Source organism: Nicotiana attenuata, unplaced genomic scaffold, assembly GCF_001879085.1.
Source record: "Nicotiana attenuata strain UT unplaced genomic scaffold, NIATTr2, whole genome shotgun sequence".
Taxonomy (NCBI): Eukaryota; Viridiplantae; Streptophyta; class Magnoliopsida; order Solanales; family Solanaceae; genus Nicotiana; species Nicotiana attenuata.
Window position 1 is genome coordinate 439,622 of NW_017670305.1, and position 17,568 is coordinate 457,189.

General features: G+C 37.2%; 1 protein-coding gene across 1 annotated transcript; it reads right to left on the minus strand.

Annotated features, from left to right (window-relative positions):
• Window positions 1–493: 493 nt before the first annotated feature.
• On the minus strand, window positions 494–1,901 carry LOC109237536 (auxin-responsive protein IAA4-like). Its single transcript, XM_019403854.1, has one exon. The coding sequence runs from the start codon at window positions 1,421–1,423 to the stop codon at window positions 887–889; it is 537 nt and encodes a 178-aa protein (XP_019259399.1). The 5' UTR covers window positions 1,424–1,901; the 3' UTR covers window positions 494–886.
• Between the last annotated feature and the right edge of the window lie 15,667 nt (window positions 1,902–17,568).

Sequence of the window (17,568 nt, forward strand, 5' to 3'; positions counted from 1 at the left end):
TTAATTCATTCTTGAAATCTGGAAAAATTACTTATTTTGGACCACAAAAAAGCCAAAAATCACTTATTTTGGACAAGAGGGAGTCCCTCCGGTCCATATTAACTGATCAATTTGCTTTAGGCACACCCATTAAAGAAATACTAAATTCTAGACGAAAATAGTTAGCGTGACTAAACTACCCTTCATTAAATATACTATAGTTATAGTAGAACTTATTTCTCTTTTCTAATGTGAGGAGTAAATAACTTTTTAAGAATACGTATATAAGGATAATTTTGAAAAAATAAATTGAACTTTTTTCTTGATTATATAAATGCACACTTGTTTTGGACCAAAATAAAAAAGCAAATAAACATGGAGCACTTACAATTAAGTGAATGTGCTGATGCAACCTTTTGGTTGTTATACTACATAGTCTCAATTCCAAGCAAGTTAGTGAGCTTTTGGTTGTTATTGGAAAACAGTAAGAGAGATGTTAAAAAACCCAAATGAAAATAGAACAAAGAAACATATACTACTAGATAGTATAAAACAACCAAGGAAACAGCTTACATTCAAGATTTTCATTTGAGGAGCAGAAATACTGTGTCTATACAATTGCTTCCACAGCAAATACATCGTTCATTTGTATGTTTGATGCTATTTTTTCAAAGAGAAAAAAAAACACTGCAAGATCTATAAAACCACCATGGTTTTTACCCTGGCATATATATTCATTTTACCCGAGAAAAAAGAAAGAAACTGTAATTGCAAGGGTTCTTTTTTTTTTCCTGTTTGGAAAAACTGTTTTGATTACAAAGGATTTCAAGGTTGTTGTAACTCGAGAGCCCAAGCTGACCAACAGAGACATTTTCACTTTAAGTTGGCATGTGAAATTCTTCTCTATTCAAACTCCACATCCTAAGCCTCTTGCTTCTGATCCTTTCATTATCCTTAGCCTTTTACAAGAAGATAAGAACATATTCCAAGGAACATCACCAACAAGCATTAAGTCACCATCTTTATCTTCATAAGCAGGTGCAAATTCTGACCCTTTATACCCTTCCCTTTCTGAATATTCACCTATGTTGAGTTTGAACATGTTTTCCAACGCCTTAACTAGTTCTGAATATCCCTTATACATTTTCAGATCAATTTTTCTTAGATAAGGAGCTCCATCCATACTAACTTTGACATACATTCCACACTGATCAGTTTCTGTCTTCTTTGGTTGGATGTTATTCTTCCTGTAACATCTCACTGGTGGCCATCCCACTATTTGTGCCTTCTTCTTTGATTCACAATCTTCAGCTGATTCAGGCAAACCCCTCTTCTTATTCTTACAACTTGACACAATAGTTTCCTCTTCTGTCCCTGGTAAACCCAATCTCAGCTCTGTTGCTTTCAGATTCAGATCTTTCTCATGAGCCATAACGCACTCCATCTTTTTCTCAATTTTTCTTCCTTTTGTCAAGATTGCTGCTTTTCTTTTTCAAGATTGCTTTGAATAGATATATTCAAGAATGGTGGAGATTGATGGAAGTAGTGGTGGATAGCTGGCTTTTATATAAAGAGAAAGGATTTGTATAATACTGGGAGAATTAAAAAAAGGAAATACTATAATGGAAGAGTGCATAAAAATGGGGACAAGACAAGCTAAAGTTGTCGGCTGGAAGTGTTGCAGCATTGAGGAGAGTGATGGGATATATTTTGGGGGGACAAGAATTGGACAAAGCTCAGCTGCCCATGTGCTCCTGTGGAGAAAGACTTATAATGCGACTGACGGTCAAGATTTATTTTGGAAAAATGTGGAGGCAAAATCAGGAACGTCAGATTGTGTTTATTGAGTGTGGCCAGGGTTTTGGCCGTCTGGGGGTGGTTCGGGCCCAAATAAGTTACCTGCTGTTTTAATGCATCAATCCTAGAATTTTAATTCTTAGCACTTTCGTGTTAGAATCCCTCTTTCAAAAAAAAGATTTAAAAAAATATATCACTTCCACTATCTTTTGAGTTGAGGTTATAAAAATATTTAGGGGTACAAGTTAGGCTAGGATCTAGTTAGGTTAGAGATTAGCTATATTCGATCAGTTATCTTGGTACTATTTTTTATTGATTATTTGATAGAGTCCAGAACCTAATTGTAGTCTTTTAGACACAAGTGACAGAAATATGTGTAAATAAAAAATAGTTACATATCTATATAAAATGCGCTTTTAAAGAGCGCTATATTTTAAAGGCATAGTGCACTTTAAAAGCGCATTTTATATAAAACGCTTTTGATAAACGTGTTTTACTTGGAAGTTGATACGACGGCTATGTAAAGCGTGGTTTATAAAACCGTTATACATAAAGCGTTGTTCATAAAAGCGCTATACGTAAAGCGCTTTTATAAACCACGCTTTACATATATAAGTACTCGTCCCTTTCCCTTTCCCCCCACGTTCTGGCAGAAACACCCCCTCCCCCCCAATTTTTAAAAAACCTTCAGCGGTCCCCCCCCCCCCTAACTCGATAAAAACTCGAGTGGATCCCACCCGTCCCACAAAAACTAATCAAAGTTGGTCCCACATCCTAGCCAAGCCTTCTATTGTTGTGGGTTGCTTGTTTCGGAGTCAAATTTTTAATTCTTCAACTTTTCGAAAAATATAAATCGAGGTATTCCGATTTAGTTTATGTTGAAACTGGTATAAATAATGCATATTAGTTGTTTTGAATGTGTTCCATGTTGTTTTGTGTTTTTTTTTTTTTTGCGATTAAATTGGTATGTTATTTTTACCCAGACTAAGATATTAATGTTCTAAAAAAATATGTAAAAATTACGAAATCATTATATTTGTTAATAAAAAATATTAATAAATTACTATTACTGTTTTATATGTATTTTTGTGAATGTTTTGTGATTAAAATGTATTTGTTATTTTTTATGTGGTTTATATTATTTATTTGCTTAAAGACTAGTAATATAGTGCCCTTTTAGGGTAGTAAAATATAATGACTTTTAGCGTAGTAAAATGTAGTGCCTTTTAGCGTAGTATAATGTAGTGCCTTTTAGCGTAGTTTCCCTGTAGTTTAAGTGTCTCTTATCTATTACTCTATTACTATATTAAAAGCACGAAGGCCCTTAGCGAAATGTCGTTCGTTTTTTTACCCTTTAAAAATAACTTTCAAAATAGACAAAATTGTAATTTAAGTTACTCTCCTAATATTTAGAATTTTAAAATCAATCAAAATTTTACATATTAAATATATCCTTATTAAACTAGGTTATTAAATATATCCTTACGAAACTAGGTAAGAAGTTCTAAAATTTAGGAATTAGTATCAATTAATATTTTACCTTATATAAATTGTACAAATTAAAAATACGTCCTTGGTGTATATGTACTTATAAACCAAGATGGGAACGAGATTATAGGTGCCTTCTTTGATATGAGGACATCAACTCACATATTAAAGTAAAATTATTTAATACAATAACGTCTAAATTAAATTATTTCAATGCGAAACAATTAAATATGCATTAAAAAAACTTACTTTAATCATAAAAATTAATTAACTCATGTTCAATTAAGTATCCAAAAATGATTATCTGATAGTATATTTAATCATACTAAATCGTACAAACCTAAATCTATATTATAAGAAAACGAAACCTCTACAGGAAATATTAATTGACTTTTTATTCTATAAAAATAGATTTCTATTGAATAAAAATATAATAAATATTTTATTTATATGTAAGACTTCAAAATTAATTAAAGTTTTACTTATTAGAATTTTTCTTATTTGAACTATGTAGGAAGTACAAGTATTTAGATCTTCGAAATGGATGATATAAATAAAAAAATATCTAAATTAATATGTACGTACACACTCAATGGATTCAATAACTTTTCGCAATAATTTTCTCCATATTAAATTTCATGTTTTAGTAATACTTTTTTTACCTACACACATTTCGACAAAGTTATGAAAATCATAAATTCTTTTTACTTTTATCTCATCAACTAGAACCTCAGCGCTTGGGCAACATTGAACCTTTGATGGAAATAAAGAAGACATCGAATTCAATTTTTTAATTTATGTTATTTGAAAATCTTTAGAGAATCATACTAAAAGTACAACTAATTAATTATGTTTGTATCTTCTTGAATGAACTTGAGAATAGCTTATGAAAAAAATTTTTAGAAAACTTTTCAGTTCTTCAAGGGTTATGCATGTGCTTTTATTGACGCTTAAAAGGAAGCACAATAACTTGTGAAATTGAACTGATAAAATCATAAAATTAGAACAAAATTAAGATGATACCGAATATCGATTGAGGACTTCTTTGAATAAAGTTTTTCTCTCTATTGATTTAGCTATCTAGGATCAATATTCATAAATTTCAAAAGCTTATGCTTTATTTTATAATTAAAATAAAATTTAAAATATATTTAATTTTCTTACAAAATATTATTTATTAAGATAAGAAACACGCGCAACGCGCGTATCCTTAGACTAGTACTCAAAAATACGTCAAAATAACTGATAGATCAAACACAAACTCTGTCCAATTATAGTCAACATATATTTGGTGCTACTGGGCCGCAAATATCGAGTCTAGAACCCATATATGAATATTTAATAATTAAATATTGTATAATTATTAAATTGATTATTTAATTTACAAACAAACATATAAAATGATAAAACTAACATGTAAAATAATAAAACTAACACATAGAAGAATTCAGGATAAATTGGTGCTATTGGGCAGCAAATATCGAACCTGGAACCCATATGTGAATATTTAATTATAAAAAGTAATTATTTAATTTACAAACTAAAATATAAAATTATAATATAAGACTAACACATAGAAGAATTTAGGATATCTTGGTGCTACTGGGACGCAAAATCGAGCCCGAAACCCATACGTGAATATTTAATAATTAAATATTGTATAATCATTAAAATTAATTATTTAATTTACAAACAAACATATAAAATTATAAAACTAACATGTAAAATAATAAACTAACACATAGAAGAATTCAGGATAAAATGGTGCTACTGGGCCGCAAATATAAAGCCTGAAACCCATATGTGAATATTTAATTATAAAAATTAATTATTTAATTTACAAACAAACATATAAAATTATAAAACCAACATGTAAAATACTAAAACTAACACATAGAAGAATTCAGGATAAATTGGTGCTACTGGGCAGCAAATATCGAGCCTGGAACCCATATGTGAATATTTAATTATAAAAATTAATTATTTAATTTACAAACAAACATATAAAATTATAAAACTAACATGTAATTAATGTTGTTTAATTTACAGTAGATGACATGGAGGTGCCGCCTATACATCCCGGACCTTCCATCGATGAACTACTATCGTTACAAGGCGATCATAGGCCCGCCCACATATGGGAGGGAGAGTTACTGACCTAGATTCTCCGCGTCAGGAGAGTGGACGACATGTGGGACTTTCTGCATGAGAGAGTTCTCCATCCCCGTGTAGTCACACGGCTGCGGGAGATGGGTTTCTACAGGATTATGGAGATCGGGCGGCTGCAGCTCGATTGGTCTTTGGTCATGGCCCTGATAGAGCGGTGGCGACCGGAGACGCACACATTCCACCTGCCCATTGGCGAGGCCACCATCACACTGCAGGACGTGGAGGTTTTATATGGGCTGCCCGTTGATAGACTCCCTGTTGCTCTGTCGCATGGCATGAGAGAGATGACACGTGTTCAGTACCTGGACATGCTGCAGCGGCTCACTACTTTCCGGCCAGAGGATGAGAATGTACTGGCTGGGACCAGTCGTTTATCGTTGATGACAATTCGACAGTATTTGGAGGCATTGCATCCTGACATCGATGGCGATATACCGGATTATCATGTTCACCGATATACGAGGTTGCTGCTACTCCTTATGTTTGGAGGGGTCTTGTTCCCGAACACTTCGGGGAACCTAGTCAGCTTGAGATTTCTTCATCATCTTGAGTAGCTAGATGATTTACCCCAGTACAACTGGGGTGCTGCTGTTCTTGGCTACTTGTACAGGCAGATGTGTCGGGCGAGTATGGGCACCCAGCGTGACGTTGCTAGATTTTTGCAGCTACTACAGGTGACAACATATTCGAATACTCTATTTATTTTAACATACCTAGTAAAAATATATCTTAAATTTTACGTCAACTTTTTATGTTAGGTTAAGGCCTGGGAGCGGTTCCTGCAGTTGCAGCTACCTCTACCACCATTAGCTCCGGATGTACCACTTCCGTTTCTCCCTCTAGCTAGGAGGTGGGTTCTCCGGCGGGGATATACGCGTGAGTACGAGGCTCGGCATAATCTCTCTTTGTGCAGGGATATCTTGGATTTGCTGGAGGGCGCACAGGTAAATGTATATCTAAGTTTACTTGTCATAGCTTCATATGTGTTGCGTATACTCGCGTTTTCTATTGTTACTTAATAGTTCATATAGATGCCATACAACGACGTGTTGATAGCTGGCTTGCCCGATTATTGCTCGGCCGGCCGACTTATGTGGGGCTCTTTCGTCCCGTTGATCTGCCTTGTATTGTGGAGCATCATGCCACAGAGTGGGTACTTTACCAGTTTAGCCGTCCGCAGCTCGTACCGACACCACCCACCTGGCAAACCACACACTACCAGCGGGATGATCGTTCCAGGGTAGACGACACATATTTGGCATGGCTAGAGGAGCAGATGGATAATTGGGACCGGCGATCTGACTTGATTCCTCCCCCTTCACCGAGTCAGCCGGATGTCACACTTCCTTTTTACACACCTACCCCGAAGGATAATGTATAAGAGGAGTTTTTTCATTTAAAGTGACATTATTTGAAATGGGATTATTTATTTGTTTTTAGAGTCGCCACTTGGGATAGGATTGGCTTTTGGAGTCCCAAGTCACCGATTTTGACTTGAATCCCAAATCGAGGAAAATTGTCGACTTCCCAATTGGAGTCTGCGAACCAGAAATTCTGAATAAGGAATTCTGTTGACCCGAGGGAAGGTATTAGGCACCCCCGGATCCCGTGGTTCTAGCACGGTCGCTTAAATTATTATAAATGGCTAAAAAATCTAATTTTTGCATGTCCCAACCTATAGTGCAATTTTAAGATTATTTACCGCTTTTAGTTGATTTTTAGGAAAGTGAACGTCGTTTAAGAACGTGTTTTTGGATTACGTCACATGAAATGCACCCGGATCCTCGACATATTCTTATTCAACGTTTTGGGATTTGGATTTGGGTTGCATGAAATGCACAACCGTATTTAGGAAGGTAAAATTATTAAAAGCGCGCCTAAAGCGACTAACGAGTTATTATCTTTGCGGGAGGCCGTGAAATTCGCTAAACGGCACGCCCCGAATTCTAAGTATTTTAATTAAGCATTCAATGAGGGTCCCGCAATTTATGTGTCTTGTTTGGCGAAGCTCATCTCACTTTATTATTTAATGACCAAACTAGAGTGACCTAGGATTTTCTATTTATTTTTGTCTCTAAAAGGGCCTAATTAATTTGCACTTATAAATTCAGGCCTCGAATTCAAACAAAAGGGTGGACCCTCTTAATTTGAACTCGCTACCTAACTCGGAAACCTAAATTTATATTGCAAATTAGTTCCCCATATTCCTAATGTAATTTTCTTAAAGGGTTTTTAACTACTAACAATTTTGGGCCTTGAGCATACCCATATAAAGGAATCATAATCCATGTATGCCTAAAGGGCGAACCAAATGTAAGCCTGGGCCCAGGCCCGAATGCACACATATTGGGACAGGACCTGGGCCGTCTATTGAAGTCCTGAAGCCCAAACTGTCTAAAATGGGCTGTTAAAACCAAGCCCGGCCCCAATTCACATTGAATAAATATGCATTGAGACTGCTCCCAATTGTTCAAAATGTGTTCAACAATTTATAATCAAAGGAAAGCAATATTCACCTATTCAAATTCATGCAATATTCAGATTATTTTACTTATTGAGTTACTGATGATTTTGATGGATGTTACTACAAATGCCAAGCAGACTAGAAAAACAATTGTTACAGCACAAAGCAAACCTAATTATTTTGAATTAACTCAGCTAGCATTGCCAAATAAGCTGGATTATTGCACTTACAGCACAAAGCAAACCTAATTATTTTGAATTAACTCAGCTAGCATTGCCAAATAAGCTGGACTATTGCACTTAATTGTTAAAACCTGAAATCCTATTGGACCGTCTGCCTCAAATGCTACTTCCTTTTAACTAGAAACTCGTATTGATAGAAGCATCATACTATCGTGTACTTTAGATTATCATGGTAATCAAACTCAAACTGTGAAAATGCTACTAATTGTGTGTTTTCCTACTCACACAAATCTGAAATGATTCACAAATCATCTGTCAACTTATCATGAAACTCATTAGCCTTAACATTCAACTCATATACATAAACCTGGTGCATAACAGTTTATACAATCCATTTAATACATATCAAGCAAAAATTTAAACAGCATTAATGAACTTAAGTGTCGAGCATTCAGATCTGGACATAAACCAAATCAGCACTCAATTCATTTTTCACATAACTTTATTTCTGCACACTTTCAACTCATAGTCATCAGGGATACAATTGTGTACCTGGATTTGTGAAATATAGGAAGAAGAAGAGGAAATCAGCAGCGAGTAACAACAGCTAATATCCGGCACTTCACACACAGCAATAACCAGTCAACAGGAGTAATTTCGAACCAAACACAGCTTCACCCAACTAATTTAACTCTTTAGAAATGCAGCACTCGACTTATAGCCAAAATAACTCAATTGAATCCCAAACTACTCGAAATCAAACAGAAGCACCTACAACACTTCAAATCACCAGAAGTTGAACTAAGAAATGCAAATCAGCTACGAACACTAGGAATTAGCTAAGAACTTGAATGAAACAATGTATTTTTGATTATTTTTTTACTGAATTTTGTTTGTTTTTGGTTTTGTTTTTTAGGAACTAAGATCTAGAGGAAGATTTTGAATTTCTATGGATTTGAAATTCAAATTTTGGTTCAAATCTGCAGAGAGGGTTTTGGGGAGAATTTTTGGGGTTCCAAAACTTCTAGAAACTTTGAGGGATTTTTGCAGATTTTAAAACTTGGTCTGCAAGGCAGTAAAGACTGCCTTTTATAGGCAAATATTAGGGCAACTTTCAAATTTTCCTTTACACCTTAGTCCCTTATTAATTTTCAGATTTCAACTACTTAAACCCCTCAATTACTACACTATTCTCTATTTGAAATACCTATACTAACCCTGCCCTTACCCATAAATTACATAACCTAGTCAACTAACCTCCAATCCTACCACCTTGGTCAAATAACCATGGTTAATTACTCACAGGGACTGAAAGGTTCAGCTATAACCAAATTCAATTATAACAAAAACTCTGAAATCTGAATTAACTACTGAATTCCGGATTGAAAACTACTACTATCTATTATTAGTCAAACCAAAAATTAAGAAATGAACAAAATTAACACAAAATCAGTAAGAACAGAGGGAAACAAAATCAAAGACTTAAACATGTGTTAACAACAAACTAAATAGACCTAAGATAAACAGGGAGCAAACTCAAGAAATAATCCTGGGTTCAATTCGGAACCCTAGCTTAAACCTAATGAAAGAAGGAGAAGAATGAAAGGAAGACACGAGGACTCACCAACTAGGCTCGATTCCTGACCCTCAACTCTGATTTGGTCTTCACTTGACTGCCTTCGAATAGGACTCCTAAATAATATTATATGCCGGTTCTTTAACAAAACAAACACATAATATCATTTTAGAACCATTTGAACACTGATAAACCCTCGAATCTGCGATTCAGACTTTGGCCTAAACCCTAGATTTGGGACTNATGCCTTTTATAGGCAAACTTAGGCATCCTTCAGATTTCATTTACACCTAAGTCCCTCTTTTATTTTCAAATTTTTAGCTTAATTTAGACCCTTATTTATTGGCTTGTTTCTCAAGTTACACTACTAAAATTCTGAATTTCTATTTTGAACCCCATCTAGAAGCTTCTAGGGAATTCTATCCCTATTACTGCAAGATTGAAATACCTACACTACCCTTGACATTATTCTGAAATTACCAAACCTATATCAACTAACCCAGCCCCCTTGGTCTTAATTTACCATAGTTAGTCAATATCAAACTAGAGACTAATCAGCTATAACCAAACAAAGTTCAAAATTAGAATTCACCAATATCGCTAATCAAAACTGAATTTCAACTCTAATTAATATGACTCCTAAGACTAAAAGTATCATTAAGCTAATAAAACAGTAAACTGTTAAACAATTAGGAACCCAGTAAAATATCATACAATAACACTCAACAAACCTATGATTAGCCAAATTAACTAACATCAATAAGCAAACTACAGTACTAATTCATCAATACGTCAAACAAAAATGAATTCAACAGGTAACGATTAATCAACGACACTAATTCATGAATTTTAAACTACCATTAGTAAAAACAGAGGAGGAACCAAAAACTTAATCGGCAAAACCATCAGTACCAATTACTGCGCAAAAAGAAAAAAGAAAGAAGAAAAAGAGCATAAGGAAAAGATGAACGAATTAACAGAAATAAAGGAAAATTATTCGAACTAACTAAAGCAATAGGAGAAAACTCACCTATGCAAGGTCGAACGGGACTGGAAACTCGATTCGAGCCTCGGAACAATGTTAAGCATTTGTTCTTCTCAAAGAACAGACGAAAACATTGCTTCGTGACTCGAATCCCATATCAAACTCAAGAAATCGAGCAAAATGGATTCTAGGGTTATGCCAGCTCTATGATTAAAAATTCGAGCCGTTTTAATGATATTCAAAGGAATCTAGTTGGGTATTAGGAATGAGGAAGGTTAGGGGATGCTATGGTGTTATTTTGGAGTTGTTTGGAGACGGCGCCGCCGTGTGCGGCGGAGATGGAAGTTAGGGTTTTGCAGATTCGGGGCATTTGGTTGGGATTCGGAGGAAAACAATGACGGATATGGGACGGGGAGATGAAGGAGATGACATGGTGAAAATTTGGGACGATTTGGACATTGGCCGCCGCCGTGAGGCGATTTACGGCGGCGGTGTTAGGGCGGAGGGCGGCGGAGATGGTGGCGTTACAGGGGTACGAGGAAGAGGACTCTTGTCTCTAGGGTTTCTGATTTTTTGAGACAATTTTATGTAAAATTTAGGGGCCTATGGTCCGCTGGATGGTGGAAAAGGGACGGACAGGATTGATCGATGCCAAAACGGCGTCGTTTTGCAATGGGGAGGGACTGGACCGGGCATCTTTGGGATTGGGCTTGGGGTTTGGTCCGGTGGAAGGGGTCTTGGGCTGGGGGCTGGCACAAAAACTGGCCCAAATAACCTGGCCTGGTTCTTTTATTAGTTCTCTCTTTTCATTTGTTTTTCCCTTTTTTTAATTTATTTATTTGTTTTATGTATTTCTTTGCAAAAATTAAAACTAACAAAACCTACTTTAACTCCCAAATTTAGACTAATTAATTTTCTAAAAATAAACTAAATCCTAATTTAAAAGAAAACTAAACAAAATGTAAAAATGTAAAATTAAAAATTGTAAAAGGACTATTTTTCGTTATTTTTCTCTTATTTTAGTAATATTAATTAACTAGTAAAACTAAGAATATAAAATCGAATTCTAAATGCAAATGCACTATTTTTGTTCTTTTTAATGAATTATGGCACCTAAAATGCATACAAAAAATGCAAACAAGGCACAAAATTATGCAATTAATTCAAATAATAAAGAAAAATCCTAATTCTAAGGAATTTATAGGAGTAATTTAAGTGTGGCAAAAATCACGTGCTCACACCGGATACTGAGAATGATTATATGGGCTGGTACCGCGGCGTTACCTGACTTTTTGTCGGGAATCCCATTCATCGAGCTTGCGGTCGGTACGTTCCATACGCCGGGAGGCATGAGGCACTAGTATGTTATTTGGTATTCTTACTTGTAACTGTGACCTAGCGTTCCGTAACTTATATTTTACGTATTGTGCAGGCTATTGGCCTACATTTATTCCACCTGATGGGACTGCAGATGCAGCAGCATGCCGGCGAGGGAGCGGCCATTTTGCACGAGTATGGCCGGTAGGTTACAGAGCTGGCTGCCCGGACACTGCATCGATCCAGAAAGGACGTGCGCTTAGTGTATGTCCCTGCTTATGTGGTGCTAGAGCACTACCATCGAGGTAGGCCTGTCCCACGAGCGAGGGGAGCACGAGGCAGGGCTGTCCCACGAGGCAGGGGTGCCTCACGAGGCAGGGCTGTCCCCCAGGGTCGTGTGGGTTGGAGCTGATCTGCCGGGTGACCTCCATCAGCCAGACGAGGATGTTGGAGTTGATCTGCCGTCATTCAGCCTTCAGCTGCCGTTCACTCTAGCAGCATCGCAGGTGACCCCGTCAGATCCATTGTTGATCACGGGCACGAGCATTGCCGGAGTTGATAGGGAGCAGTACTTTTCAGGCCCATCGACCGCTGCTGAGGATCAGCCGACCCGAGATTTGGATGGTGGACGCCGGCTGAGTTATGGCTCATCGTCGACAGGTGTTGGGGATCTTTACAGGTGCAGGTATGTTTGCATTACTATTAAATTTACATTTGTTTTTATCTCATTGATTTTCCATAAGTAACTTTATAATTTTCTTATTAAGGCTTCATCCCCGCCCGTCACGGAGGCTACTTTGTGCGATGCTTGCCAGGATGCGACGGATGCTTATATTCAGGAGCCCGACGAGACAATGGTAAGTCAATTTAAATTTTTTTTTGACTTAACACGTACATTACTAATATATATTTTCATATAATGAGCTGACTTATTCTTCTGTAGGTTTCTGATGGACCGACGGCCCCTTCGACCAATCCTGCCAGCACTACTGACAATCATGCTGCAGCACATCCCGCGATAAAGAGGCGACGTGATGATGATGATCCTGATAGCGTATCCGGGCGGGATGGGATGCGCCTCAGGCCAGCGGCTGCATTGAATCACACCGGCTGTGGGACACATTGACTTTTTTTTTAATTTGTAGTTTATGTAAATGTTATTTTATGTAAATAATAACAATAATTTTTTATGTTTACATAATATGCGCATTATGTTTTTATTTTCTCGTTTCTTCTTTATTTTAATACTACAACACAAACACAAATATAAACATAACAACTTAACATAATTTAAACTTAGTACAACTAATGAAAATACATGACACGGGAAACATAAAGATAAAGTAGTGCACTCAACACATACATGTCATTGTTTAGTTACTAGCGCCTATTATTCTCTGATCCAACCACTTAAATTTCTCTACCAGCTTATTTTTTTCTTCTTCCGCCTCTTTTAGTTTATCCTTCAACTCCACAATTTCTCGTTTATATTCTCGTTCATATTCCCACTGTTTTTTGGTCAAATCACGAAGATACTGCAAAGATCGTTTGTAGCATTCCTGCTTACAGGGTTCATCAAGCCATACCTCAAAATTGCAAAATTTTCCGTTGTTGCCTCCAAACCTGTTCACACACATCCAGTATCTGCGCCCAACTTCACCATAATCCCAATAGTCCGCCATCATACAACGTTTGCCACATTGGCACATTGGTACATACATATGTTCAGACATTTGTTAAGCGAAAACCCCTCCTGCTTTTATGAAAAGTTTTGCTATTTATTTGGTTAAGCGCAGAAAATAACTAGAATGCACCCGTTATTTATAGGCAAGGCAACACACATAACGTAGTATTTAACCGCGCTATATATATTCACACAGAACATAGTATTTAACCGCGCTATGCTCCGCGTGTTAAAGATTCTTTCGGATACAAAGCAGTTTTTTCGCAGTCGGACAGCTTTTCAGATCGACAAGACAACGCACATAACGTAGTATTTAACCGCGCTACATATATTCACACAAAACGTAGTTTTTAACCGCGCTATGCTTCGCGTGTTAAAGATTCTTTCTGATACAAAATAGCTTTTTCGCAATCGGGTAGCTTTTCAGAGTGACAAGACAACACACATAACGTAGTATTTGACCGCACTATATATATTCACACAAAACATAGTATTCAACCGCGCTATGCTTCACATGTTAAAGATTCTTTTGGATACAAAATAGCTTTTTCGCAGTCGGGCAGCTTTTCAGATCGACAAGGCAACACACATAACGTAGTATTTAATCGTGCTATATATATTCACTTTTTTTGTCAAATATCTTCCTCCTCTGACAGTGTAGTTTTCTAATAATTTTAGAGTGAAACTTGAAAGAGAACGTAAAAATTATCCATTTTTTAATCCAATACTAAATTTGATTACATGAACGGGAGGGATAAATTCATTAATTTACTCAACTGAAAAATATTAAATATCAATAAGATCTAACAACAATATAACTTTATTTGATACATCTTGCAACATAAACAAGTACATACACTTATTACAAAAAATATTACAAAAATAAAACACTACGTGTATCCTTGATAGTTGGGCACATTAGATGAACTTGCTCTAGGAGCTGGATTACCACCGCCACCCAAACCAGCTGAAGGACATCTACGACGGTCGTGTCCTGTTTGCGAGCATATGCCACATTTACGAGCATAAACGGTATCACCAACATCCATTTGGTTCCGTATACGCTTTCTCTTTTGCACTTGTAGCTTACGCAAATAGTCCTTGTTACACACCATTTTAAATGGTTCCGGCGGCCAATAATGCTCAGCACCCACTGGCTGCAACTGCCCAATATATGTGTTTAACTTTGCATCAACACTGTATTGCCTATCAACATAGTTGGTTGCTCCTAAACTTGTATGTTGAAAGCACTTCATGGCATGTGAGCACGGCATGTGGTAGATGGTCCATTTCCCACATGAACACAACCTGCTGGCTTCATTTACGATGTGTATATTATTCCCCCGGGGTCAATGGATACCGGTGAGAACTTCAAAAATATTTCGCTCGTTGCAATACTGTAAAAATGAATGCCAATGTCTCGCCTCCTGTATTTCTCAAATCTTTTCATTGGTATTGGCATAAATTCAACACCCCTGTCCATCAATTCTGATGCACCTCTATGATTTTCAACAAACCTCTCCACCATCTGTTTGAATGACATCATCATGGCAGTGAAGGGCAATCCACGTGCAGACTTTAATAACCCGTTGAAAGACTCCGACACATTTGTAGTCAGGTTTCCTCATCGTCTGCCACCATCCGTATACAATGTCCACTTGTGAAGCTCATGTCGCATCAAACAATGATAGGCTCTTTCGTCTAACTGCCGGATCGATTCCACGCGCCTCCTGAATTTGCACTCCTGGTGATCAGTTGCAGCCATCCACATTAAATCATGCAAGTCCTTGTTGGGATATTTCTTCTGGAAATTGGCCTTCAGGTACCTCACACAGTAACGGTGGTATGTATAGGGTTCCTGGCCTTCAGGCAAATGCTCTACAAAACTTAATATACCACCATGCCGATCAGATATTAGAATACCTGAACGTTGTTTGACAACGTGCTGCTTCAAGTGGTTCAAAAATAGAGTCCACGTCTCTTGGCTTTCATTGGCACAAATGACAAAAGCTAGTGGAAATATTTGTCCATTGGCATCTACTGCAACGGTGATCAACAACTTAATATCATACTTTCCATAGACATGAGTACCGTCTATGGAAATTACCGGATGGCAATGCACAAAACTATCAATTGCTAGTTTAAATGCCCAGAACACGTATTTGAATATATATTCCGGTATTCCAGCACTCCTCTCAACCTTCCATTCAACAACAATCCAGGGGTTAAAGTGTTTCAATGCGGCCATGTACCTGGGTAGAGATGCAAATAACTTATCCCAGTCACCATAAACAATTTCAAATGCACGTTTGCGCCCGAGATATGCCTTTCTTTTGTTAATAGTACACTCATATTCCTGGTGGACGGATGTAATACACTCTTTGATCTTGTACCTTATGGACGCTTCAATGTGTGGAATCAATTGAAGTGATTCTCATTGAATGTGTCCATCTCACAAATGTGGGTGCCAATATATTTACCCACTTTCTACAACCCTGTTTCCTTCTTGGTCGCACGCAACATTCAGTGACAACCCGTAAACCAAACAACCTTGTATACATCTGGACTTGACTCCCATACTATCATCTCACGACACTCTTTACGCTGTATATTTTTGCTGCCCTGGTTAGGCGAGCTTTATTAGGAAAAAGCATGCCCTTTGCCAACACAGTTGGTCTAGACTCATCCCACATTGCTGTCCGAATTTCGTCAAGATCCATTGTGAGAGCATCCACATCCGGCATACTTAATGATCAAGGTAGGGAATATGCCTTGAATGAAACGACACGTGGGACTCGTACACTCTTGGTCTAACGGGAGGTGGAGCATGCTCCCTCGTTAGCTCAGGTTCGACATTCTCTTCCTCCTCATCATCACCCTCCTTAGGGAAGGGTGTGTCATCTCCAGACTCATCGACATTATTGTCATAATCACTATTATCTTCCTGACTCTGCGCATCAGCCAAATCTCGAGTAAATACGTGGTCTACGGGCAACTGAGTGAGGTCAGAACCATCAAGTTGCTCGTTTTCACTGCACAAACAACAAAATAATAAGCTACTCAAATTGATAAATACTTTACATATAGCTATATCACTTCACTTACAAGTCGTAATGTGTTGACATTCCATGATGGACATTATCATGTTGGTGATGACTCCCGGATGGACCACTGTGATCCAGCACACCAAAACTACGCATATTCCAACTGGGCGTGGGTTCATAACTTGTAAAATTCATATTTGGACGGTACCTCCTGTGGAATATATGAGTGTTAATACAAATTCGATACAACAAAAATAAACATCGTAACACAAAGGAAAATTAAAGTTTACCAGTCGTCCTGTGGATATGTAAAGTAGGAGAGAAATTATTTCCTCGCTCCTCGTTCGCCCGTGGAGATAAGTTTAGATCCGGCCAAACTCTTTCAACCGGAACCTGTTGGGCTAAAACTGTTCCAGAATAACCACCCGATGATTGAGGGTTATCCCTGCTTTGCGTAACATCATTATTGCCAACGTCTTCAACCTTCACGTACATTTCCAATATTTTTATCAAAATAAGTTCCCGGTATTCATCCGGAGTCCCCAAAAAATCTCTCAGAGTTTCATCATCCTCAATGTTAAACTCAGCGTAACAAGCAACCCCTTGCGGAGTCACAGAATACGAATATCTTCCGGTTATTTTAAGATTCACCGAACTTTTGCTCAACCTCATTTTATTGCATAACAACGATATCAGTCTATCGTACTCCATTGTAAGTGGCAACTTAACATGGCCTGTGGAGATAAACTATAGCTCACTGAGTTATTCGCCACCATAATTTCACCTCCCCCCCCCCCCGACCTATAATACTAACTACGTAAACCCTTTACTTTCGCCTCTTCAGACTATTAATAGAAAAACGTCTTAGAAGTAAACTTAACGA

What these genes read in the sequence shown, in the direction of transcription:
- LOC109237536 (XM_019403854.1), bottom strand. Translation starts at nt 1,423, where the DNA reads ATGGAGTGCGTTATGGCTCATGAGAAAGATCTGAATCTGAAAGCAACA.